This window comes from Triturus cristatus, chromosome 4_2 (assembly GCF_964204655.1).
Source record: "Triturus cristatus chromosome 4_2, aTriCri1.1, whole genome shotgun sequence".
NCBI lineage: Eukaryota > Metazoa > Chordata > Amphibia > Caudata > Salamandridae > Triturus > Triturus cristatus.
Genome location: NC_140586.1, coordinates 262387740 through 262414830, shown reverse-complemented (window position 1 = coordinate 262414830; position 27091 = coordinate 262387740). Strand labels below are relative to the sequence as shown.

At 47.1% G+C, this 27091-nt stretch overlaps 1 protein-coding gene across 2 annotated transcripts in view; it reads left to right on the top strand.

Moving 5' to 3' along the window:
- KIF14 (kinesin family member 14) overlaps positions 1-27091 on the top strand; it is a 624724-nt gene that overhangs the window by 189038 nt on the left and 408595 nt on the right. For both annotated transcript variants that reach the window (XM_085601461.1, XM_085601462.1), the window contains 2 exons: positions 4561-4745; positions 21220-21322. In XM_085601461.1, coding sequence (XP_085457587.1) covers positions 4561-4745; positions 21220-21322 — 288 coding nt within the window. The remainder of the gene's footprint in view (positions 1-4560; positions 4746-21219; positions 21323-27091) is intronic.

Here is a 27091-nt window from a genome sequence, read left to right as displayed (position 1 = left end):
AAGTCAAAAAATCCGCCCACTCCATTAACCACGCCTCCAGATAAAGAAGGCAGAAGGCTGGACAATGTGGGTAAAAGATTCTCCACCATGGCCAGCTTGTTGGTGCGTGCAGCTAATTCTCTGGCTATTCTGGGCAGGTACGACCGCCAGATGTGGTGTGATATGGAGTCGTTCATGGACCAGCTACCAGACTCGAGTCAAGAGGAAGCCAAGCAGGTTCTGATGGAAGGAGAAAGATGCTCTTCGGAAGTCATTGACTGTGCGATGGACATTGCTTCCACTGCTTTCAGGGCTTTGGCAGGGTCAGCGGTCTTGCGCCGTCAAGGCTGGTTGAAGGCGACCTGGTTTCGCCAGGAGGTCCAGAATAAGATCTTGGACCTCCCCTTTGACGGGGAGATGCTTTTTGGTAAGCATGTGGATGACGCCCTCCAAAGCATTAAAAAGGACACCGACACAGCTAAGTCCTTAGGATCTTTGAACTATCGCAAAGTGCCATTCAGAGGGGCACGTGGTCGGGCGTTTTCTAATTACAGAGGAAACCAACGTCAATATTCCACACAATCAGGACAGTCCTATAAAGGTCAATACTCCAGCCAGCGCCAAGGACAGTCGGCGTCTTTCTCTCGACAGTCCCAGAGAGGACGTCAGAATCGTCAGGGACGAGACAACGCCAAGAGGCAATAGCGGCCTCCTGGCTCTGGCTACTGTTCCTCCCCTACCACAAACACCGGTCGGGGGCAGGATATCTTTTTGTCTGGACAGCTGGGTGCGTTTAACATCAGACCGGTGGGTCTTGAATATCGTTCAGAGTGGCCATACGTTGGAGTTCCAAGATCTTCCTCCAACAAGAGCTCCGGACGCCCGTGCATCGAAACATCTCCGACTATTACATCTCGAAGCCCACCAACTTTTCATCAAGGGGGCGATAGAGCCCGTGCCGCTTTCACAAAGGGGCAAGGGGTTTTATTCCAGGTTCTTCCTGGTTCGGAAGACGGAGGATACATGGCGTCCTATACTAGACCTCAGGGAGCTCAATACCTATCTCATCAAACTCTCTTTCAGGATGGTCACGCTCCAGGATATTCTACGACTACTCAATCCGGGAGATTTTTTGGCGTCCCTGGATTTGGAGGATGCATACTTTCATGTTCCGATCCACCCAGCTCACAAGCAATATCTACACTTCACAGTAGGCAAGAGCCATTTCCAGTTCAAGGTGCTCCCGTTTGGCCTTCGGTCGGCACCCCGAATTTTCACGAAGATGCTGGCACCAGTCGCTGCTTTTCTAAGGAAGCAGTCCTTGGAAGTGTTCCCGTACTTGGACGACTGGCTCGTCAAGGCTCCGTCGTTCAGGGCAACGTCTCAGGCTGTGTCAACTTGCATACGATTGTTCGCCCATTTGGGTCTTCAGCTCAATGTGTCCAAGTCGGAGCTGATACCCTCCAGGTCACGGAAGTTCCTTGGGGCTATTCTGGACACGAAACGATGCACGGCTCGTCCGTCGGAGGAGCGTCAGGGCAAACTGACCACTTCCGCTCGTCAAATGCTGCACAAGAGACATGTATCGGTTCGACAGTACAAGTCCTTGCTTGGATCAATCTCATCCTGCATACCTTTGATACCGCATTGCAGGCTTCATATGCGTCCTCTACAGGAGGAGTTGGACAAACAATGGCGCCAGGCAGAAGGCTCGTTCAACGACAGGGTGTGGATAACGCCTGCCATGCGCAAAGCCTGCGAATGGTGGCTGGTGAAGGAGAACATCGCAGGAGGATTAACGTTCAGGATCCCCCCTTCTCCTATGGTGGTGACCACAGATGCTTCCCTAGAAGGATGGGGAGCTGTCCTCCAGGAGCTTCAGGTCAGCGGTCACTGGAGTCCAGCAGACAGACTACGCCACATCAATCTTTTGGAGCTGAGGGCCATTCACTTAGCCTTGCTGGCGTTCCTTCCCAGACTTCAGAATCGTGCAGTGCTGGTCCGGACAGACAACACGACGGCCATGCACTATATCAACAAGCAAGGGGGAACAAGATCGCGGACTCTGTCCAAGGAAGCTCAGATGATCTGGGATTTTGCGATCTCTCACAAGATCACTCTGCAAGCCGAGCACCTAGCAGGGTGTCTCAACATCACAGCGGATGCCCTAAGTCGACAGACGGAAGTGACACACGAGTGGGAGTTGGATCAGGCCACGCTGGAGTCAGTGTTCAAGAGATGGGGTACTCCGACCATAGACCTCTTTGCGTCCCCGGAGAACGCCAAGTGCCGGTTTTACGCAAGCAAGGTTCCCCAGCAAGGGTCTCTGGGGAATGCCCTTTCGATTGCTTGGTTCGGCGCATTTTGCTACGCCTTTCCTCCAATTCCCCTCATTCCTCGAGTTCTCAGGAAAGTCAGGGCGGAACCATGCAAGATGATTCTCATTGCTCCAGCATGGGCGCGACAGTTCTGGTACACGGAACTCCGGCTTCTCTCCCAGGATCGCCCGATTCGCTTGCCACTGATTCCATCTCTGTTGTCGCGAGATCAGGGGCAGGTGCTCCATCCGGATCCGGAGTCACTTCACTTGTCAGCGTGGCTCTTGAACACAGAGAATTCCGCCATCTGAATCTGTCCAAGGAGTGCAGGGATGTTTTATCTCAGGCGCGGGCACCAAGCACTAATAAGACCTACAGGGCAAAATGGAAGAGATTTTGTCTGTGGTGCCAGAGGAATAAACTCCATCCTTACAAATCCCTGCCACATCAGGTTTTGCCTTACATCCTCTCTCTGGCTAAATCAGGTCTGGCGCACTCTTCGATCAAGGTACATCTGCCTGCCATATCCCGCTTTCGACGGAAGACATCGGGGCCATCTCTATGGTCCGCAAGGATTGTTAAGCAGTTCCTTAAGGGGTTATTTCGGATGTTTCCTCCGGTCCGACCACCCCCTCCTATCTGGCAGCTTAACCTAGTACTGGCTCAACTGATGAAAGCGCCCTTTGAGCCTATTCACAAGGTGGACTTGAAGTTCCTATCGTGGAAACTAGCCCTTCTCTTGGCATTAACTTCGGCTAGGAGGGTTAGTGAGCTCCAGGCTCTCTCTATAGTGGAGCCTTTTCTGCAGTTCAAGAGGGATGTGATGATTTTGAGAACCAACCCAAAATTCATCCCGAAGGTGCCTTCGGAGTTTCATTTGAATGAACCCTTAATTTTGAACTCCTTTTTTCCGCGTCCTTCCACACAAGCGGAACGAACATTGCATTCTTTGGATGTCCAAAGATGCCTGAAATTCTATCTCGAGCGCACACGCTCTTTCAGAAAGTCTACTCAGCTATTTATTGCCTACAGTGCACCACGGAAGGGGTTGCCGCTCGCCAAGAGTGGCATTTCCCGCTGGATCTCCAGTGCAATTCAGTACTGTCATCAAGCTGCGGGCAAACCTTTGGATAAAAGGGCCCGGGCTCATTCTACGAGAGCGATGGCGTCTTCAGTGGCTCTCTTTGCTGGAGTGGCGATCAAGGACATTTGCAGGGCAGCAACGTGGAGCAGTGTACACACCTTCACGAAGCACTACTGCCTGGAATCGGTGGGACGAGCTGACGCTGCTGTTGGTCAAGCAGTCCTCCGGAATCTTTTTCAATGAGAGGTGAGCTTTCCCTACAATCCCTCCATCCTGGTAAGCACATTTGGTTTCAGTAATGGTTGTTTATCATGTACACTGAGATGATTTTGTAAAGCCATGTGTTTTCCGAAATGTGCTTGTCGTGATTTACTGCTTGCTATTCTGATACAAAGCATGAGAATCTATGAAAGTTCCAATACTGGGGTAAGAAAACAAGTTACTTACCTGTAACTTTGGTTCCCCAGTATTGGTAACTTTCATAGATTCTCATGCGCCCACCCACCTCCCCTGGGAAAGCTCTGCCGGTTTACTAAGGTAGTGGCTGTTGGCACAACGGCTACGAAAATCTGAGGCTCTGAGCTCTCTCAGGAAGGTTCCAGAGGGTGAGGCTGTGCTGATTGGTCCTGGCAAAGGTTTGGGCTCTTTTACACAAAGAGGGTGATATACTACAAAAGGAGATGAGGCCTAGGCCTATTTTTCTCTTTTGTTTCTATGGTTATACATATGTATATATATATATATATATTTTTGTTACCGAGGCTCCCATTCCGACGACGGGGAATGATACAAAGCATGAGAATCTATGAAAGTTACCAATACTGGGGAACCAAAGTTACAGGTAAGTAACTTGTTTTCTTCTTTACACATTTATTACAAATGCATCTGCTTTATTATGTTTATTTACAGTAAAGCAGAAATGACTTTTCTTGGATTCCCCAGTTGGAGTACCCATTACTGGTGGAATTTACATTTTGTTAATTGTGTCATTGGCAAATATTAAACCTGGACCAAGCTCAATTTATTTGATGACCATTGTAACTTTTCTTAAATGGTAAATTACTATGTTATGGTTGTGTTTTAGAATAATGTCACAGTTGTCTCATTTATTCGTCATACTCGATCAGTGGGTACTTTAGAAAAGTAAATAAGTAATTGTCACTGTATTTGTCTCTTAAGAAAGCAGGAATTACCTTCAAAATGGACAATCGTTTGCCGAACTTGGTGAATCTCAACGAAGACCCGCAGCTTTCTGAGATGCTGCTGTACATGATAAAGGAAGGAGAAACTACCGTTGGAAAATACAATCCAAGTTCAAACCATGACATACAACTGTCGGGAGTCCTGATCTCTGACGATCATTGGTAAGCCTTATGCTGGGAGGGACATTGTGTTGTCTCATTAGTTGTGGCCTAGTATAATTTATCTTTTGCTACGCAATATCGTAGAACAGCAAAATAATAAGAACCCATGCTGGGAATACAAATCGAAATTCAATTTAGTGGAAAAACAATTAATAGAATTACATATTAGTTGGACGTTGTAATAAAAAAAAAACACAACAGGTAAAACACGCATTTACTGCTTATCTGCATAAGTTGTTTTTATAAGAAAACAAGATTATATTTATATATGATAGCAGAAAGGAGGAGGTAAGGAGACAATCGTGGAATGAAATTGGTTTCTAGTAAAGCTTTGACTAAATCATTTAGGTGCAGAGATCCTCGGGCTGGTAGTCTGTGAATTACTGTTTTTCCATAAAATCATATACAACCACTTTGTCACTTCATAACATAGCATGTATATTTGTAAAGCGCACGTTCACCGATTGGTCTCTTGGCGCTGAATAACAGATGTTTATTGTTACCCAACTCAATGGTACTCATTTCATCAGATGGATGAAAGGCTCAGTGGACCCGCCGGGATTTGAACCTGTGACCATGAGGTCGAACACAGGCCCCTGCAGTGGATGCATTAGTCCACTGAGCCACCAGACCCGGCAATGTCTGATGTTTCATTTTTTGCTGATTCTGGCAGCAATAGTTTTTAACATTTGCTCTGTCACTGCAGTGAACTGGTACAAATTGAGTAAAGGAAATCTGATAATGATGTTGCATGTCGTTGTAGGAAGCTGGCTCTCTATAAGGCGTACCAAAATGAGGTGCACTGTCCAGAGAGTCCAAGTATCCCTTATAATTATACAAGGGCTTGCTCTAGCAATCCCAATGTGCTCTATTCGTGGTAGTGTGGTCGAGCAGCCTTAGGCTTATCAGAGGGGAGTGTTGGGCAGTTGCTGCACACAGAGATACAATATTTGAGACGCGCACTCCATAAGGAAATCTGACACCAATTTAGAACAGTAACCGATTTTTAAAATTAATTTACACACCAAGATCTATGAGATTAGGTAAGTACTTTTCAAGTTAGCGATTTTCAGAAACACAGAAAATGCAACTGTCAGATTTAAGGCATGAGCCTCAAACGCGTTGATGTTATCCTATGGGCGAAACATACACTGCATAGGGGTAGTTGCAATCGAGTTAGGGGGTTGTTTTTCTGGACTTAAGGTAAGTAGGGGCCAAGGTCCTTAGAACCACCAGCAGTTTTGGTTTATCTGCCCTGGTGTGTCTAGGTGCAGAGGTGCTGGTCTGAAGGTTTGTCTCGAACAGTACCGCCGAAGTCTGAGGAGAAAACTTGTAACCAAAAAATGCTGCAAATGGGGCCTTTGGGACAAGTCCGTCTGGACCCAAATGGGGTTTGGTTCTTAAGAGTATCGGGAGCAAGAGTGCACTGTTGGTAGCTTGGACTCGGGATGTGGGGCTCGGGTCCTGAGGTTTTCTGTCCGGCAGGTTGCTTGCTTTGGAGGCTCTCACTTAAGTTGATCTGGAGATGGGGACAAAACAGGACACCAGGGCTGCTCTCGGTGCTGGCCTCTGTGATACTGACGTCCCACTTGACATGGGTAGGTTGGTCTTGACAGTGTTGGTGTCTGGGCTGGATACTGAATAAGATTTGGCTGCTGCAAAGGTTCCGGTACCCCGGGTATTGGTGCAGGGCGCCTCCTGGGGGTCCTGTTGTCTCCAAACTTAGCGGGGAGATGGATCTGACCTCCTGGAGCACGGTGACCTCCTCCTGGGTGGCTGCTGTGTCAGTGGACCCGGTGGTCAACAGATTGGGGAACCAGAAATTGCTGTTGATGGCTGCAGAGAAGTGGCTCCTCCCCTTCAAGGGAGATACTGGCTGGTTTGCGAAGTGCTGGCAGCCATCGATGCTTTTGTAGTATGCACAGCTACAGGATGAACTGGGTCTTTGCAATTGTTGAGACAGGAGCAGTGTCAGGGGCCCATCTAAATACTAAATTTAGGGGCGTTAAGAAGAATGAAGGGTAGAGTTTCTAATTCCACTGAAACACAGAGGTGGAACCCTTCTTTCGTGGAGCACATAAGCTATCCCTCCTTAGGAGTGTGACTATCCGGGGGTGCAACATGCCTACTAGCATAGCTGCTTTCCTACCTCTCCTGGTGCCAAATGGGCCTCAGGGCAGAGGGTGGCATCTCCCCTGTCCAGAGGAAGCCAGGGTCACATATCCAAGACAGCAGGGGCTTTGAAGCTCCTGGCCACTATATGCTAAATCACTAGCCATCCTGCTGGAGGAGGTGTGATCACCTTCCTCCGGAGCAGGCTTTGTTTCTGGCCTCAGAGTACGTGGGCTTTCGCCTGCAGGGGGTCAGCAATATCTCTGTGGTGTCAGTCTGGACGAGACCAGTTAGCCAACACACTAGATAGTGGTATGTTTTTCACAGGGCACCTCAAAGGTGCTCTCCGTGTGCATGCCATAATAAATCTTGAACTGGTAACAGCACAGATTTAGTAAACAAGTAGGTTGATACCAAACAAGTAGGTTTCAGTGAATCCATTATGTAGCTGGGAAACTCGTAATGATCAGTGCCCGGTACATGTACTTAAGGTGACTGAATTGAACGATACAGCACAGGGGCATATTTGCTCATGCAGATATGCCCTCACCTGTAATATAATGCACCATGTCTTAGGGTTTCAAGACCTGCTGTAGAGGTGACTTACATCTATTACAGGCAGTGACTTTGGCAGGGGTCACAGTGAGTGTGCCATGTCGTGTTTTCACTCGTGGTTTGTACCATTACATACAAACTGCAATGGCAGGCTGCATGCAATTTGTATGGGGATCCCTTAGGGTGGCTTAATACATACTGCAGCCCTTAGGGACCCTCTTTGGTACCCATGGTACCAGGGTTACCACTTACTGGGGACTTACACAGGTGCCAATGTGTGTACTAGTTGTGTGACAATTTGACCATTTTACCTTGTTTTAGGTAAAGAGCACTGGGGCTTGGTTAGCAGGGACCCAGTGTACATCAGTCAAAAAGCTTCAGTACCAGTGGCAAAATGTTGGGGGTGACCATGACAAAAAGGGGCACTTCCTACGGTCTATGGCTCTTTTTGTGGTAGTCATGATGCTAGAAAATGTCTTGATGCCATTTGCGCTGGTGTTTACACACTGCTGAACTACAAACGTACTACTTTAAGTGCTGGTGAAACTGCCTCTGATGTTTTCAATAGAAATTTAAATTTTGGGGAGCCAAACAGTATCAACAGCTCCAGTCCCTATAATTACGGTGACTTGATGACTTGAGTGTTGGATCTCTAAAATTGTATTGCTGTTGAACAAATCATCAGGAATATAATCTGTTTGTAGTCCAAATATTGAGGGAGTGCATCTGTAAAGAGAGTTTAAGACGTACATTTAGCACTGAATAGTCGTCTGCTTTTTGAAATGCTAATCCAGCCCCTCTGGATGTTGTACATGTCTACTTCCCCACAGACCATATTGTTTCAGTTGTTTTCCAAAGACTTGATCCTTCGTTGTGAGCTGCAGGGTATACACTTTGGCCACGGAAGATACTTTCTGCAAGCACTACTTTCTGCACAACAGTACCAATACTTGGGCACAGGTGGAAAGATACATTCTAAACTTGTATTAAGTAATTGTGTTTGTCCTGAAAACTCTTCCTTCTTCAGATTGGCCTGCCCTTAAGCCGTATCTGTTGTTTCTGCTGAAATGATCTCGCTGTATAACAGATTTCAAGCAGCTGAATTGAGATGGGTATAAGTACTGATGTTGTTTGCTCTGGGTAGGATTGTACTCTAGATTACTGTAGAATGTTCTTTTCTCCTTGCATACCTTTTATTACTTTGCAACTTCACCTCTCCCCACTTCCAACTGGGAAACAAAATAGGCGCCAAAGGTAATGGAAGTGACACAATAATAGCTGTCTGTTGATACAAATCACCTTCATGTTCCACAGAAGAGTGTACCAGTGAAAAAGAGCTTTGCATTTTCTTCTTTTTCCGCGCCACCTTTTTGTGTGATGCATATTGGGATTCAGAAAAAAATGTGTGTTTTTGTTTGGTCTAATCTAGCAAATGTTACTGATAAAACGAATTCTTCACCGTAGAGTGCAATTTGTAACTTGGAGCCGGACATATCCCATAATAAAATATACCTGTCTGTGAAGTTTTGTGGCAGAAGTATTACTTCATAGCTCTGTAATACAGGTCCTGTTTGAACAGTTCATCAGTTACCATGGTGTGTGATTATGCTTTATATTTGGAATTTGATTTGTGTAGCAAAGATAGAAACTATTTCTTGGTCGTACATCCTGTTAATGAATATCATTGAGGTTGGAAATTATCTAATGTAGTAAGTTACTTTTATGATGCGATCTTGCTCTCTTTCTCCCTTCAATACAAATTTCAAATATTTTAGTGTTAAAACTCAGTGTTTCTTGGATGCTACTTTTGGCTTAATTAACAGTTGTGCAACAGTGTTGCTACACTTCTCCTTTCTGTAACCTGACGTATGCTTTTTGGCTGTAAGTTACACTCTTTTCCAAGCACAACATTTGGATGGTTCCATCTCTGAAGGTTGAACTTCTACTAACTTTACATTTAGAGCTGTCTAGATTGATCATATATAGGATCTTTGTCAGATCACTGCAATCTAATGCACTGTATATAAAAATACCACTGTATAGCCAAATTCTGTTTTGATCATTTTGCTCACCCTTTATGCTTCTTTATTAAGTGCTTTGTTGCTATTTAAGCTCTGCAAAATCACCTGATTCACTGTTTCTCATGGATACCTTTTCTAGCATATTGCTCACTAGATGAACATCCTCCAAGCAATAGACTGGATCAGCAAACGTTCTCTCTATCCAGTCTTGCAAGGGCTTTAGATGCAACTCTGCCTGCCCAGGATGAGACGGGTTCTGTACATATAAGGTGTGCTGCCATCAACTCTTGTTTATGAGTGACTGAAGAATGCAAGTCCCCAGCTTGTCTGAATATGTAATAGACAACATTCCTCAGCCTTCCCCAGCAATTGGTTATGGTGCCTCTTACTTGTATTTTATGGTTTAAATCATGCCACAGATTCCAGAATATGGTGTCCTTGTCAGACCCATATGATATTTTCATGTAGTGTGTTGGATCAGCACACAATCCTTGGCAAATGACCCATGTTCCTTGGTACTCCTGAAAGGCTTCAGAAAGCCAGAGGGCAATTTATTCTTGGCCATATATTGCTTTCTACCCTGACAAACTGGTTCTCCGGACACGTGCCTCCTTCCTTCCAAAGGTAGTCACTCCTTTTAACGCAGGCCATACCATCACCCAGCCTCCCTTTTTTGCCCTGTCTCATCCATCCCTCTAAGGAAGAGGATAGACTCCACCATCTGGATCCAAAAAGAGCGTTGTTCTACCTTGACCACACAAAAGAATTCTGGGTGGATGACAAACTCTTCATAGGGTACGTTGGTGCCAAGAAAGAGAATACTGTATAGAAGGGATCGTCTCCTGATGGATCATGCTCTGTATAATGATCTGCAATGCAAAGGCCAAAAACAACCTCCTGAGGACTTGCACGCTCATTCTACCAAAGCCAAAGCTGCAACCATTGCGTTAACTCGCTGAGTTCCAGTCCTGGAAATGGACTTGATTGCTCTTGTTCACTAAGCACTACTGCCTGGGCAATCCGGTCTGTCAGGATGAGCAGTTTGCCTGTTCTGTCCTGCAGGATTTTCTGATGTAAGTTGGGTTCTCAGACCCACGTCCGGAGTGCATTGCTTGGGTATCTATTCTAAGGTAAGCAATCTGCGACTAGAAGTCTCTAGCAGATGAACAAGTTACTTACCTTCGGTAATGCTTTATGTGTAGAGACTCTATCTAGCTGCAGATTCGTTACCGACCCTCCCATTATCTCCACTCTGCAACTTGATTAAAGGATGAGGACTTCCCCATACAAAGGGTCCTAGAAAGTCACAAAAATGACCTGACGTCAGTGTGCTTAGTTGGCACTGTGTGCGCGTCACTTCCGGCACAGCCGATGGAGAGCAGAACTACTCCAACTCCAGGCGTTCAGGGGTACTGCTCCAAAATGTCCGGATTCAGTCTGACACCTGGGGATAATTCTAAGGCAAGGAATTTGTGGCTAGTAGTCTCTTCCAGATTAAGCGCTACCGAAGGTAAGTAACTTGTTCTTCAGGACAACTGTCACACCAGTGCCAGCTATGCAGTTGGTTCAAACACCTATCAAATGTATCGCTCATTTCGGGGCAGTGAATGATCTAGAAGATGCCATCACTTGCAACAGCAGCAACTCCAGGCTTCATATTTTTCCATTTGCTTTGCTGCTTTAAAACAAATTTGACCATCTATAATTTCAACACCAGCAGCTACTAATGGGGGGCATATAGTTTCTTCATCAGCTGGGAGACGATCACAATAAATCACCCAAACCTTCCTTTCTTTCAAGGTCATTCATCCCAATCGCCAAACAGTCCGAAGTGTGTGTGTGGAAAGTGAGTGGTCCTCCTGGTGGTCTCAGATTGCAAATGTCATCTTGGCTGCCGGAAAAAAACCACCAATAAATCTGTTTTAGGGTTGCTGGAATAAGTTTATTCAGTGGTATGGTCTGAACTCTTTTCAATCCCACCTTTCTGACATTCTATGCTTCTCACTATCACTTGTCCTGCTCGGCCTGACAGTGGCTTTTCTAAAGGACTATGTGGTTGTATTATCTGCCTTCAAGTGTATACATGGCTAGCCTTCTTTATTTAAGTCTTTAAAAAGTGGTACTTTTTCTAGAAGGTTTACTCTATTTGTTTCCTCCTCCTCTATTTATTGTTCATCAATAGGATCAGAATATTCTGGTAATGTTTCTCATGGCATCCCAGTTCCAGCTGCTGCACAATTGGTTTGACTGCTGACTTTTAAAACTGCTTTCTTAGTGGCTGTAACTTCAGCCTGCAGGGTCGGCGATCTCAAAACCTTTTTGGTCCAACACTAGTTTCTATTTTTTACCCTGATAAACAGTTTCTTCGCACCTGTTCATCTTTCCTGCTGAAAATGGTGTCTGCCTTTCACATGGGCCTGCCCACCACTCTTCCATGCTTCAGCTCTCCTCATTCCACCAAAGCGAAAAACAGGTTGTACAGCTGGCAACCAGGTGTGCAGTGCTGCCTTACCATATCGACTTCACACAACTGGCTAGAGTGGATGATGAGTTCTTGTAGGCTTTCCCAGTGCAGAGAAGGGCAAAGCAGTAACCGAACCCACAATCTCCTTTTCAGTTTGTCTTACATTATTGTTCGCTATGCCTAGGCCAAGAAAGACTGTCTGCCATTCAAGTCCACTCCTTAAGGGCTGCAGTTGCTTCCATTGCTCTCACCAGAGGCTTCCTGGTGGCTTACATCTGCCATCAGCCTCTTGGTTATCCTTGAAGTCTTTTGTGAAACATTATTGCCTCAGAGCTCAAGCTTGCAGTATTGATGCATTGCCAGGGCTGTGCTTCGCAGCATCGTTGGTTAATCAGCACCAAGCTCCCTGAAGCTACTGGTTCTGCACTCTTTTATAAGTTGAGGATTCTTCTGTAAGCAGTATCCACCAGATGAAAAAGAAACAATATTTCTTATGGATATTGTATCTTCCTAAAGCTACTTCACTGCCCTCTGTCCTCTCCTGACAAGTTAGTGTTATGTTTTGTATGAATTCAAGGTCTACAATGGTACCATATGCTGTATTTTTTTCTGTCTTTGCTTTCTCTGTTTCTCTTTGCATGGCTCAAAGGGTTGCAGAAAAAGTACCAGGTACTGACACCAGTGCACACGTTTGGTCCCTGTATTTCCAGATGTTGTCAACTCAGGGCAGCTAGAACTGTGGCTGCTGCCACATAGCAGCACCTGGCGACATTGAAGAGCTCCTTCTGGGTAAAAGTTTTTTTTGATTCTCTGATGTCTGGAGGATAGTCCTATGGTGCAGATATTGTATGTACCAGAAATATTGCTTCTGAAGGTAAGTAACTTTTTCTATAGGATGCATTAATATTTATTGTATGTATTGACTTAAACTGTTTGAAAAGACTGATGTAATCTAGTGTCGCAGCCAATGCTCCCCCCCCCCCCCTTTTTTGGAACAATTTATAGCGTCAACATAATTGCAGATAATCTATGCACTCTCGAAACAGACATATCGTGCTGTAATTCTTCTCTTCACTAAATTAGTTCTTCAGATAAATCCACAGTGACCACTGTTTTCCCTTTACTGGAATCCTATCTGAATTATAGTTTTCCTAAAGCTAGCTGTGATTTTTGTGCTTGTAATGTAGTAGTATTGTTGTAGTGAGCTTTTCATGTTAATTTAATGTAATTTTCGTTCATAAGAACTGATGGATGGAGCTAAAATAAAAAGGAGAGGAAAATAAATGTTTCCTCGCTAATGAAACTGGATTTTGCCCAAAGTTAATTAAATAGCTGAACCATTTAACACCAATTTTCTGTATATTTTGCGTACTTTTAGGTAGTCTGGTGTTGTTTGGTTCAGCTGTATTAACTTCTTTTTTTAAACATGTTTCCACTATTTTCATCCACGAGTAGCATTACTCTGCAGTATAAAAACATGCCTCAAAATGTATTTATTTTTAAAACGAAATATATTTCCAAAATGAAAATTCTTATAGAAATTAACTTCCCTATTAAAAATATTAATATTTTCAAACAACAATATATATATCTTTTTTAGGTCTCAACCTTGCTATCGCGTAAGCGATCGCAAAGCGAGACTATTGTAAAGGGGCTTTTCAAAGTGCTCCCAAAAGCGGATTGCATGGCTAGCACACGCACAATCACGCGCATCGTGCCGCCATGCACTCCGCTTTTGGGAGCACTTCAAAGGGTCCGCTCCCCCGCCTGGAATGCACTCCCCCGCCAAACGCGCGTGCCTAATTTGCTTTCACTTTCGCGCCGCGAGCAGACGCGCCAAATTTGCTTTCACTTTCGCGCTGCGAAACGCAAATCATAACTAAGCAAATCATTTAATATCACCGCGCCTCAAAATGAATGGGTCTGTAATGCAACTGGTCCCCATGTAAAGCGCTGTTATACCTTCGGGTCGCGTTCTCGCTATATAAAACTTCAACAACAAAAAAACTCGGAAAAAATGAAAACCATCGGAAGCAGTGCTTCCAGTATTTTAAACTATTCATTTCGAAACCACGAGGGGCTTTCAAGGCTCTTCCTCCGGAGGGGTGTAGACGAGTATGTACATAAGAAACATATTGCCCGTTAACTTGTCTAAATAGGGGTGTGGGTGGGTGCGAACAGTAAGGGACAGTGCAGATGACTTCGAGCCAGGCGCGCAACGCACATTGGGATCAAAGGGCTTCAGCCCCACTCTCCTCACGTCGTGTGTGGCAACCCAGGCTGAGTTTCCAGCACCAAAGTCGGCAGTTTAGCCGACGAACCACATCCTCTTCCCCAAGAAACTTAACGAAACCCAAATCATAACTAAACAAATCATTTAATATCACCGCGCCTCAAAATGAATGGTTCTGTAATGCAACTGGTGCCCATGTAAAGCGCTGTTATACCTTCGCGTCGCGTTCGCGCTATATAAAACTTCAACAGCAAAAAAACTCGGAAAAAATGAAAACCATCCGAAGCAGTGCTTCCAGTATTTTAAACGATTCATTTCGAAACCACGAGGGGCTTTCGAGGCTCTTCCTCCGGAGGGGTGTAGACGAGTATGCACATAAGAAACGTATTGCCCGTTAACATGTCTAAATAGGGGTGTGGGTGGTGTCGTGTCTACAACCAATAACGACAGACACGTGGGAACTGTTACTAAGAGCTTTATTCACGTGCTTCCAACTTGGTCCCTGTCCCTATCCTATCTGCCCGCTTCCTGCCGCTTCTCCTCCCCTTCCTCTGCCCTCCTGACTCCACCCACTCCAACTACTGTACCGTTCACTCTCGACATCTTCCCCTTTTTTAACAAAATGAAATGACTGACTTGTTTGTAGTTCTTCAATAAGTCGTTTCGGCTTGCGGATGTCCTGTCTCGGTCGAAGTGACATCATTCCTGCCACCAACTCGCGTTCTCCTGGAGTCTCAGGATGCTGATTCTCGACAACCCCGGCAGGTTGTTCTCTGACATCACTCCCTTGATGCCCCAGCATCCGTTGGAGCGACTCTTTCATGACTGGAGTGCATTTCTGAAAATGTGACGCATTCCGGGTAACTCTTCGGCTGTCCGACTCTGCAGTCACCATGGTGCCCCTTTTCTGAATGATCGTCAGAGGTTCATCTCGGAACTTACAGTCTGTTTTCCTTTGCTGCTCCTGCTTGACGAGAACACAGTCCCCTTCATGGATGGAAGGTGATCTCGCTCTCCTTCTGGCGTCTGCATACGATTTCATTCTCTCTTTCCCACGACGGTCCGCTGACATGACCTCTCACCGAATGCGAGCAGGTGAGACTGCTCTCAGAGCACCTTCCCAGGTGGGTATCCGGTTCCTTATTGGTCTACCCAGCATTAGGGTGGCAGGGCATTTTCCCGTGGTGGCATGTGGAGTTGTTCTATAGGCCCTGAGGACCTCATTGAGAGCCACCTGAAGATCCTTTTTCTCAACGGTCGCTTGCTGAAATGTCTTCTTCAAGGTGGCCATGAACCGTTCAATGGTACCATTAGCCTGCGGCCATAAGGGCGTGACTTTGAGATGCGTGAAGTTCAGATGTCGCGCAAACTCACCAAACTCATGTCCATTAAAAGGAGGGCCATTGTCTGTCTTGAGTACTTTCGGAATACCCCACGCCGCAAACACTTCATCCAGCACCGCAACAGTGCTTGCCGCACTAGTGGAAGATACAAACTGGGCTATTGGGAACCTCGAATACTCATCCATAATTGCCAGGACATACTTTCCTGATTGAAGAGGACCATAGAAGTCCATAGCAAGTTCCTGCCACACGCCACTGGGCAATTCTGTCATTTGCAAAGGAGCTGGGGAAACTCCTTGACTGACAAGTTGGCATTGCGGACAGTCTTTGAGGGTGAGTTCTACCATCTGGTCTAATAGTGGGAACCACACTCGCTCTCCCAGGGCTCTCTTAGTTGCAACCACACCTCGATGACCTTCGTGGGCTAGATTAACGATACCCTGCCGTAGTTGCATCGGAATGACAATCCTTTGGTCCCTCAGCAGAAGCCCTTCCGAGGTGGCAGACAGTTCCTCACTCACATGTCGGAACGCCTGCAGCTCTTGACTACTTGCAGGATCCTCCCGTTCCTCCTCACTATCATGTCTCCACCTATTTGTCTGCAAACGACGAAGTACCTTCTGAAGAATGACATCCTTCGCCGTAGCCTCTAGAATGGCCTCCAAGGGGACCGCTGGAGGTTGAGCGTGGCCCACCACAAAATGGACATACTCCTCAGCTATGGATGCTCGTGGCGCCAACACGGCTCGAGGGTGACGAGACATGTAATCAGCCGGATTCGCTGATTTTCCCGGCTTGTGCAGTATGGTGTAGGTGTATTCCTGGAACCGCAGACCCCATTGCTCAGTCCGAGGTGGCATCTTCGACCTGGGATTTCCAAATATGGTGACGAGCGCCTGATGATCAGTCACCATTGTAAAGTGCTTGCCATAAAGGAAAACATGGAAATGTTTGCAGGCCCAGACAACAGCCAGACTCTCTTTCTCTGGTTGAGAATACGCCTTTTCGGTGTCTGACAGACTGCGACTCGCATAAGCCACAATATGGCGCTGATCATCCTCTTTATCATACTGAGCCAGGATTGCCCCTAGGCCCACCGGGCTAGCATCGACAGTTATTTCCGTCTGCCTTTTGGGGTCAAAGTATGCCAAATTATCAGCCGCCTCAAGAGCCCGTTTGATGTCCTGGAAGGCCTGCTCACACTGGCGGGTCCAGTCAAAAGGTTGTCCCTGCTTTGTGAGAGTTCGGAGTGGATGGCTAATTGTGGCATAGTCCTTGATGTACCTGGCGCAATAACTGGCCATACCCAAAAAGGAACTAACATCACTGACATCTTGAGGGCTCTTGGTGTGATTTAAGGCCATCACTTTTTCAGGGCCAGGTTTCATCCCCGCTCCAGAGAACACATGCCCAAAAAACTTGAGTGTGGATTGAGGAAATTCGCACTTTTCTTTGTTTAATGTTAGATTGGCATCCAGCAGGGCGTGACATACCCGATCGAGGGCCTTGTCGTGTTCTTGAACATTGGACCCATACACAAGGATATCATTGCTGTAGTTCAGCGTATTAGGTATATGGCGTATAGTTTGGAGTATCGCCTCTTGAAAGATCTCCGCAGCCGAGGAAATGCCAAAACTTAATCGTTTATATCAAAACAAGCCCAAGTGAGTTGCAAAAGTTGTTATGTACCTTGATCTTTCATGCAGCTCCAGCTGATGGTAACCCTTGTTTAAGTCTAGTTTTGAGAATACCCTGGCCCCATTTAACGCAGCAATCATATCTCTTAAGTGAGGCACAGGATGGCGTTCCCTTTCAATCGCAGTGTTAGGAAGCCGCATGTCTACACACAGCCGCACTTTTCCAGAAGCACCTTTCTTTGGCACTATGACTACGGGTGATACCCATGGGGTGGGGCCGTCAGTCCGTTCAGTAATGTCAGAGGCGAGTAGTTCTTTAAGCTCATCCTCCACGGCTTGCTGAAGGTGGTACGGCACTCGCCTGGGATGTTGAGCGACAGGTCGGATCTGCTCGTTGATGTGAAGCCGAACCTGACATCTATTCATCTTTCCTAACCCGGTGAACAGCTTGGGGAATTTGTGTAAGATGTCTTGGTCACCACTGACCCGGTATAGAATCTCAACCAACCGAAGTCGCTCTGCCGTTGGTAGGCTGAGGAGGCAGTCCGCTTCCGGGCCATCAATCACATGTAGGACAGCTGACACCGATTTGTTCTGATGTGGGAGAGTGGTTAGAAATTTTCCTAAACAGGGGAGCGGTTTCTTTGACATCCAGGTGAATACCCGGACGTACGCCGGGCACAACGGAGGCGGTGACTTCATCTTTTTGTACTCCGTTACCGGAATGTAATTCAACGATGCTCCACTGTCCAGAACAAACTGAGTGTCATGATTACCCACACTTATGTTCAGTCTCGGGTATGTCTTTAATTGATCCGGATCTGCGACCATGCTGGCATATTCAACAGTGTATTCAGATTCGCAAGACCCTGATCGAGAGTCCTGGGACGGTGACCTTCTCGCCCAGTGAGATCTCCTCGACTCCCTGCTGGAATGTGACGAGCTGGAAGACAATTTTGGCCGATCTTGTACGGCTTTCGCATGGTGTCGTCTGGTGTCAGAGCGAGTTGGCCTCGTCCCTTCGTTCTTCCTCTCCCTGCGATATTCTCCGCACGTCGCTTCAAAATGATTAGTTCGTCCACATTTCCGACATTGCTGCCCCATGGCTGGACAAGCTTCTCTGTGTGGGAAATCATACCCGCATCGATAGCATTTCCGTCCACCATCTTGTCTCTTCTGCCTGACTCATGCCTCCTGCGCTCGGTGTGTCTCTGGCGGAAGGATGGTCGGGATGGGTACCGTCGCTCCTTCGAGTATCTGCGCCTGTGGCTATCTTGCACTCGACATACTTGCTCGCGTCTCTCAGGGCGCCCGGTCTCCATGCTCTTGGCTTGCTCCTCGGCTTGGTAATACACTCGGGTCATTTCCTCTATCTCCTCTAGGTTGTGACTCTTCCTTAACAATCTCCTCCTCAGTGTCTCAGACTGACACCCATCAATTATTTGCGACCGGATAGCATCATCCGTTGAGAACGCATCAAATTTACAATATCTGGCCAATCGACGCAGCCGCGTTATGAAAGTGCTCATCACTTCTTCTTTCTCTTGACGGGCTTGGTGAAAAGCATATCGTTCGTAATCCACATTTGTTTTGTGCAAGAACTTCTTGTTCAGCGCCTCACGCACTTTATCGTAAGTTCCTGTGTCCGCTCTAGGCAATTCTTTGATGACCTTGCTAATTTCTTTGCCCACCAGGTTGCGCAGCGCAATCACTTTGTCTTCATCCTCGGTCACTTTTGATCCCTTGATGTAATCCTCAAAGTCTTCAAGCCATTCCTGCCATCTGGGGCCCATGCTCTCCCCAGTCGTCAGCAGTAACGGCTCTGGTGGGCGCAAATGTGACACCCCCATCATGATCGGTGTGACTTCAGCTCTTTGCGGCGAATTGTGATTCGACGTCATGACAGCGTACTCCTGAGCTCGTTCAATCTGCCCACGTGCTTGTTCGTTTCTTGCTTGCCTTGGCTGGTGCCTGTTTACTTTCTTTATTTCTTGCTTGCCTTGGCTGGTGCTTGTTTGCTTTCTCTCGTCTTCCTTTTTTTTTTCCTTGACTTGTCAATGCTTGTTTGTTTCTTGCCTAACTTTAAAATGGCAGCCCCTTTACTTCCATAGGGATGTCTCACAGATGACCGCCTGACTCCAAGATGGCCGCTGCACAGGGCCTCTCACTCCCACGAGGTCTTGGCTGTCACTCTCATTCAGCTTGCCACACTGTTCTCAGCACTCCCGCAGTCGCAGCACCTTCCTAGTGCTTCGCGCACAATTTGGGGTCATTTACCTGACAAGGCGAGCTCGGGGTGGGCTCCCGACGTTACTCCTCCCGCGCGTGCCGTTTCTCACGCATCGGGGGTGAGGTTTCGGTTCAGCGCGAAGCAGCGCTCCTTCGGCCACACTTTTCGACGTTCCGGTGCAACCGTCTTTCACCACAAGAGCTGCCAGCATTTGTCGGGGTGGGCTCCCGCTCTCTCCTTCACCTTCACGCCTCAGGGGGTGACGCTGGATTCAGCGCGACCCGGCGCTCTACACTGAACGCGCTTTTCTTCGGTTGCACCAGGGGACAGGGACACGTCTTTCACTGGTTCGGGGACACTGGGCTGCAGCATCCCACCCTCGTCGCCAGCTGTCGTGTCTACAACCAATAACGACAAGACATGTGGGAACTGTTACTAAGAGCTTTATTCACGTGCTTCCAACTTGGTCCCTGTCCCTATCCTATCTGCCCGCTTCCTGCCGCTTCTCGTCCCCTTCCTCTGCCCTCCTGACTCCACCCACTCCAACTACTGTACCGCTCACTCTCGACAGGTGGGTATGAACAGTAAGGGACAGTGCAGATGACTTCGAGCCAGGCGCGCAACGCACATTGGGATCAAAGGGCTTCAGCCCCACTCCCCTCACGTAGTGTGTGGCAACCCAGGCTGAGACTGCTTCCTTGGCACCCGAGTACTTCACAGGTCTTTAAAAGACCATTTGCTTGTGAATGAGGCTTTGCTGTTTTTCACCCCTTCTCTGAGCCCCTGCATCTCCACTCTTAACTACTGCTGGAAGAGTCAGCCCCCCACCCAAAAAAATTTCTTAGCCCCCTCGAAATTTGGCTCTAGTTGCGCCCCTGCTACGAGTATATCTAAAGGGTGATGGTGACCAAGCGTGCACCACTGAGCGCCGCTCCTCTAGATGTGTGCACGAGGGTGCTGCTGCTCATGTCTGTGTAAACAAGTCTGGTGCCCGCCCAGCGTGGGCTCAACAACCGTCCTTTGTGGAGGGTGCCAAAGCCACCCGAGTCTGCGCACATCAGTGGTCCAACTGTGTGTGTGTGTGTGTGTGGGGAGGGAGGGTCTGATGGGCACGACGTGCTCATAACTGTAACAAGCATTGGCATAGCCAATAGGTCTCGCTTTTTTGGACCCTATAAGTATTTATTTTTGCAGCACAATATCTTTTGCGCAACACCATCAGCTGTTGAATGGCTAAACCTTGTACCTTATAGGTGTTTAGCCATGCAACAGTTGATGTTGTTGCACCAACGATATTGTGCTGCATAACTAAATACTTATAAGGTCCCAAAAGCGAGACCTATTGGCAATGCCAATGCTTGTTAACCTGAGCATCATTGTTCGATGTATTATTCCAGTGCTAGTTGCTTGACCACGCAAACGACCAGCACAGGTCTGTTATTTCATTGGTCTGGTACTTGTGATATCATTCATTGGGAACTTTTGTTCATTATCATTATGCTTCTCTTATCAAACACTAGAAAATAAGGAAGTCAACACTATATGTTTCCTATACAGTTGTAATTTAGCAATATGTCCACCATGACATTTCATACATATTATGGTATCACTGATTAGTGGTCAACAGGGAAAAGTTGGATAGCAGACTGATCTGTTTTCACCAGATCCACCTAAACAGTATTATCAATTTATAATTGTACTATTTCTGTTACGATTAGTCATTTTTTTTTACATTTATCACAAAAAATGTAACAATCATCAAGAAGGCTTGGTTTTTACATTGTATGGTAATCTGTTTAATTTTTTACCGTTTCCAAATAGTTTGTTCATTATATGTTGAACAGTACATGTCAGTAATTGTAACTTCTTTTTCCAATAGTATTATCAACAATTTTGATGGTTCTGTGAGTATTACTCCAGTGGGAGAGGCCAAGACTTACGTGAATGGGAAACATATTCTAGAGTTGACCGAACTTCATCATGTAAGTAGGTTACTCAAAGTGCAAAAATTCTTTGTTCGTCACAAATCCATAAAAGAGATGCATAAAAACATGATACAGTGCATATTTAAACAATGAATAATGAAATAAAAATCTGAAGAGAAATATGCAATAATACAATATCCGGTCATTCAGTCCATAAAGCCAATTATTATTCCACTGACTTCTTAACCCTACCGCAACCTCTATAACTTCATGTACCTGGACGCAAAAAGGCTCAGTAGATAGTAATTGTAAATTAGAAAGTGCCACTCTGCACTGTCTTATGTTAAGCATTTTTAAGAGGAGGACTAAAAACAACTTCCTAGGTCTCTCATATAGCTTACAAAAAAAGAAAAGGTGCAAAGTTGATTGGGTGGATGACTAATCACGCGTGCAGGGAACAAGATCTGAATGCACAGATATTGCACAATATTGAACTAGAATTGTGTGAGATAAAACCTATGCTGCACACTGGATACAGTTCTCAGGTAGGGTTCCATATCATCAGAGGTCAAGAGCATTTGATAAACTCTCACCATTTGTTGCCATCTCCGAGTGCTCTCTAGAAGAATGAAATATTTCCTAACTATCGTAAAGGAAAGTTTCAATTCTATTAAGGATGCGGAGGCGAGGATGAGGCTGTTCTGTCTCACTTTATTTCACTCCAGCAGCCATAACCGCATATCAGAACTACATTTCCCATGAGGAAATGGAAATAGAAAATAGTTCAATAACTCGTCTAATTCTGGTCAGGATGGGCTGTGACCTTCCCCTGAGGACGCTCTACCCTCTTCTTTGTTCGTGCAACCACAGCTTGCCAGTCATCGGGTTATTCCTGTTTATTGGCGTCTGCACCTAAGTTAAACAAGGAAAAGTGTTGAAATTCCGTTATATGGAACAACATGAGCATATTTTAATTATGGAGATTCCACAACAAACATAGATGAGAAACCATCAATGCTCTACCAATTAGTAGGAAGATTAGGGGAAAAAAAACTAGTTACCACGCGTACGAGGATTTTCTGGGAGGGTTCTGCAATCAGGTGGGCTAATGCTCGCCTCCGCGTCCTTAATAGAATTGAAACTTTCCTTTACGATAGTTAGGACATTTTTCATTCTATGCCAGGACCAGAGGCTTCCGATTAGGCTAGTTTAAAGCTTATCTACCACCAGAGACGCCAGTGAGGGAACTGGTTTGAAGTAAAACTTTTTAAAGGTGGAATCAGATGACCAGTCCCGGCATTTAGGATATCCTTCAGCCGCCCGCCAAAGAAAAAGCCTTCAATGCCATTGCACCCCGGACCGAAAGAGCTCCAAAGAGAGAAGTGTCTATCCCTGCCTCCTGCATAACCCAGCTTACCCATCTGGCAATCTTAGTTGAGGAGAACGCTCCATGTGGTTTAGTAAGGGCTATAAACAATTGTTCGATGCCCTGTGGGCGTATGTCATCTGTCGCCACCTCATAGACTTGCAATGCCCTGACCACACATAACTTTGGGACATCCGGGAAGGCGGGGTAGGACACTGAACTTGAGTTACATTTCGTCCTTCTGGAAATATGGAAAGTAACTGCTACCGGAGTGAATATTCGACCCGTAAGGTCCAAAGCTCGTACATCTGAAACGCTGCCACAAGATATTAGGCACAAAAGGGTAGTCAATTTCGCAGACAACTGTTTCCTGGAAAGCTGCTTATTCGACGGCCAAGACTGGAATACATTCAGGACTTTATTAACATTCCAAAGGATGGAATGCCGTGGCTCCGGTGGTTTAGAGAGCCTCATACCTCTTAGAAGTTTGCACATAAGTGGGTGTTCCCCAATAGGATGGCCGCCCACCGGTATATGGCCCGCTGATATAGCTGTTTGGAAGGTATTAACTGACCGGTAGGCCAGGCCCTCTTTGGCCAGGGAAGCCAAGAAATTCAGGACATGGACAACGTCTGCCTCCATTGGACCAACCTGTTGTCGAAGACACCAACTTCCCCATCTGGCCCAAGCCGAACGGTACCTCTTGTTGGTACTCTCTGCCCAGGATTTTGCGAGTAATGAGGCAGCGTCCTCCGAAAGGGCAGGCACCTTCAAACGTTGCCTGTAATCCTCCAGGCCATAAGCCGAAGGCCCCCCGAGAGAAGGAGGTGATGGGGAGACCCCTCTGCATCCTTGAGGAGATCTTGATATTGGGGTAGATGGATTGGAGATTCCCAAGAAAGTTCCATCAGAACTGGAAACCAAGCTTGAGATCTCCATATCGGGGTGATCAAGACCAGATCCGCTGGCTGTCTACCAGATCCGCTGGCTGTCTTCTCATCAGGGATGACACCTCATGATCATCGCAAAGGGGCGGAAACGCGTAGCCCCGTTCCGTACTCCAGTCGTGTAGGAATGCATCCGTCGCTAAAGCTTCCGTATCCGGGCGCCAGCTGTAATAACTCTGCAAGTGAGTGTGCAGTCGAGAGGCAAAGAGGTCTATCCAGAAGAGGCCCCTGAGTTTGCGAAATACTTCCGGATGCAGACGCCAAAGGCTGGTGTCCTTCCAGTGGCGGGAGCACCAATCCGCTACCTGATTGGAAGTCCTGGGAAGGTGCTCAGCTGAAAGGGAAATCTGATTGGATAGACAGTACATCCAGAGGTCCCCTGCTAGGTCCGACAACGCTCTGGATCTTGTCCCCCCTAAGTGATTGATGTAGCGAATTGCTGCCACATTGTCCATCTTGAGAAGGACACAACATTGGACTTTGTCTTTGGTCCAACATTCCACCGCAAAGGAGCCCACCATCAGCTCCAAACAATTGATGTGAAGGCCTTGCTCCGCGGAGGACCATTTTCCTCCGGTAGAAATATCCCCGCAACGGGTACCGCAACTGGAACCACTTGCATCGGATTCGATCACCAGGTGAGGTTGTGGCCCGAAAATCCCCCAGCCGTTCCATGCATCCATGTGTGAAATCCACCATTGAAGTTCCGTTTTGGCTTCCTCCGATAGGGGAATAAACTGGGAATAAGTGAGGCCCTTGCGAAGATGCGATGCTTTGAGTCGTTGAAGGGCTCTGTAGTTTAAGGGGCCCGGGAATATGGCTTGAATTGACGACAACAAGAGACCCACCACTCTCGCGAGTTGGCGAAGAGATATTGTGGGTTTAACTAGAGTACATCGTTACTCGTGTCTGATCCTCGCCAACTTGCGAGAAGGAAGTCTTACAGTAGCTTCGATTGAGTCTACTAGGAAACCTAAGAATTGCATCTTCAGTGAAGGTACGAGGTCTGATTTGGATTCGTTGATCACAAATCCCAGGGACTCTAAGAGATTGATCGTCCGCTGTAGGTGGATCGACAGGCGCCGTGGGCACTGATTCATTAACAGGATGTCGTCCAAGTAGACAATCCTCCGTATGCCCTCCGATCTGAGGCGCTCCACCACTGTTTTCATCAGTTTGGTGAAGCACCACGGAGCGGAGGACAGACCGAAAGGAAGGGACGTAAATTCGAATGTCTGCGTATTCCATTGAAACTGAAGAAAACGCCTGTGAGGGGAAAAATCGGGATTGTGAGATGTGCATCCTTGAGATCCAGGCGGCCATCCAATCCCCGGCCTGAAGAAGGTCCCTGAGGAGGTGGATACCCTCCATCTTGAAGTGGCGGTAGATTAGCCACCCGTTGAATTCTTTGGGATTTATTACAGGCCGAGAGCCCCCATCCTGTTTCACCACTAAGAAGATGTTGCTGAGGAAACCCCGGGGGTGAGGTGTTGAAATGGCTATTGCCCTCTTCCTCAAAAGGTCAGAGACCTCCTTGTCTATCTCATCCCTCTGCTCTCCTGAAAAAAGGATGGTTCGTGGGGGGGAGGGGAGGGGGCGGGGTAAGTTGGGTTGGGTGTTCGATGTATTCTATCTGAAACCCCTGCACCGTTTGAAGCACCCAGGCGTCTGAGGTTAAAGAAACCCAATTGTGATAGAAACTCTGCAATCTTCCCCCTAGCACTACATCCACTGAACTCTGAACTCTCACCTTGTTGAGTATTGTAGCCGCCGTTTCTTCGTCCTCTACCACCTCTACGGTGCTGCTGTGGTCTGGTCGGATAGAAGTTTCCAAACTTGTTGGGGTCTTGCCATTGCCCCCTGTGGGGTTCTGCTGACTTGAAGGAGGCTTGATGGTTAACACGACCGGCTGCTCCAAAACATGCTGGGTAAAGATACGTTTAATAGAGGACTGGGCCTTATCCAGGGAATTAAACGTGTTAACAAATTTTGCCAACACTCTAACGAACGGATCTCCGAAGAGATTGCCTTCCGCCACTTGCCCAGCTTCCGAAGTGGCCAATTCCCCCAGTTTATGATCAATTTTTATTAACAGGGATCTGCGGCGTTCCGTAGCAATGGCCGCGTTAGCATTCCCCAGAAAAATGACTGCCCTTTGGGCCCAGCTGGAGAGAATGTCGGGTGAGATGAGCATACATGAGGCCTTTGCATCTTCCGCCATGTCCAATATTTTAGCTAATGGACCCGCTGTGTCCCGGAGTTTATCCTGGCACGCTCTCCATGAACGATCAATGCCTTTCTTTGGATCTCTAATGAATTTCACCAAGAAGGTAGCCATCTTTTGGTCTACCTCAGGAGTGAGGGCGACCTTTCCCTCTAAAGACTGTCTCGGGCATTCTGCCCTAAGGCAGTTTCTAACCTCCTTATCTAAGGGCTTGCGCAGCTTAGACGCCATGTACACAGCTACCTTAGGGGCTGGAACCCACTCTGCTGATCTGCGGTGAAGTAGGTCGTCCGGGTTCAGCATGTCACTGCTCATGTCCAGTTCAGCAGGTTGGTCTGATTTCGCTGGTCGCCATGGCCTGCCCGAGTCACCATCCCCATCAGAAGTCTGGGGGGAATTGTCGTGGTCTGCTGCCGGCAGAGTGTTGGGAAGTTCTGATGGTCCCTCCAGTATGTCTGCGGGTTGTTAAGCAACAGGTGGGGGGTGGGGGTTGGGTATCCATGAAAGCCTTCTTTAAGCGTTCAAATGCATCAGTGTCTACCCCAGTGTCATCAGCGCATTTTCTCTTAGGGTCAGGTGCAGAAGTTTAGGGCTGCCCTGGTGGTAAGGGGTTCCTCACACCTGACTGGTCTTTCCTCGAGCCCAGGGGTAACAGGCACTGGGCCTGCAACTGCGTAATTTTCTTCTCCAAGGGCGCTACCACCATTGACACTGCCTTGAGGATGGAAGAGTCCATAATCTGGCAAAAGTAATCATCCACAGGTTAGTATGTCATTTCTTCCTCCTCCTCCTCATAATACTGGTCGTCATAATCCTCCATTATTAAGGAGTAGGACTGAGGCACCAGAGAAGGGATGAATAAGGGGGTTTTCCCCTCCACAGCGTAAGAATTACCCTTAAGGTATAGAAAGCAAAGTTATTGGGACCTTAACTCCCTTCTTATACAGAGGGTAAAAAATTGCCTGGGCGGGCCCCTTTTAAACAATATGTCCTACCCGAGCCACAGGTGTATTGCTCCAGGCAAGTGGCTCTGATCACCGGCTTCAGCCTCTACTGAATTCATGGTTAATTATCTTCCCCCGCGTGTTTCAGAGATAAGAGCCACTGAGCGAGTCTCTCTGCGTCAGTTAGACAATGCGACTGAAGAGGAGAGAGTCGCCGGCCGCAGGGGGTAGACTGCATGCAAAGCGTGCTGATTTCACAGAAGACGCAGTCCCCTAGTGGCGGGAGGGCCGCACCGCGCCTGAGCCAGCCATGTGAAGGAAGACCGCATAAGAACCGAGAGCTTT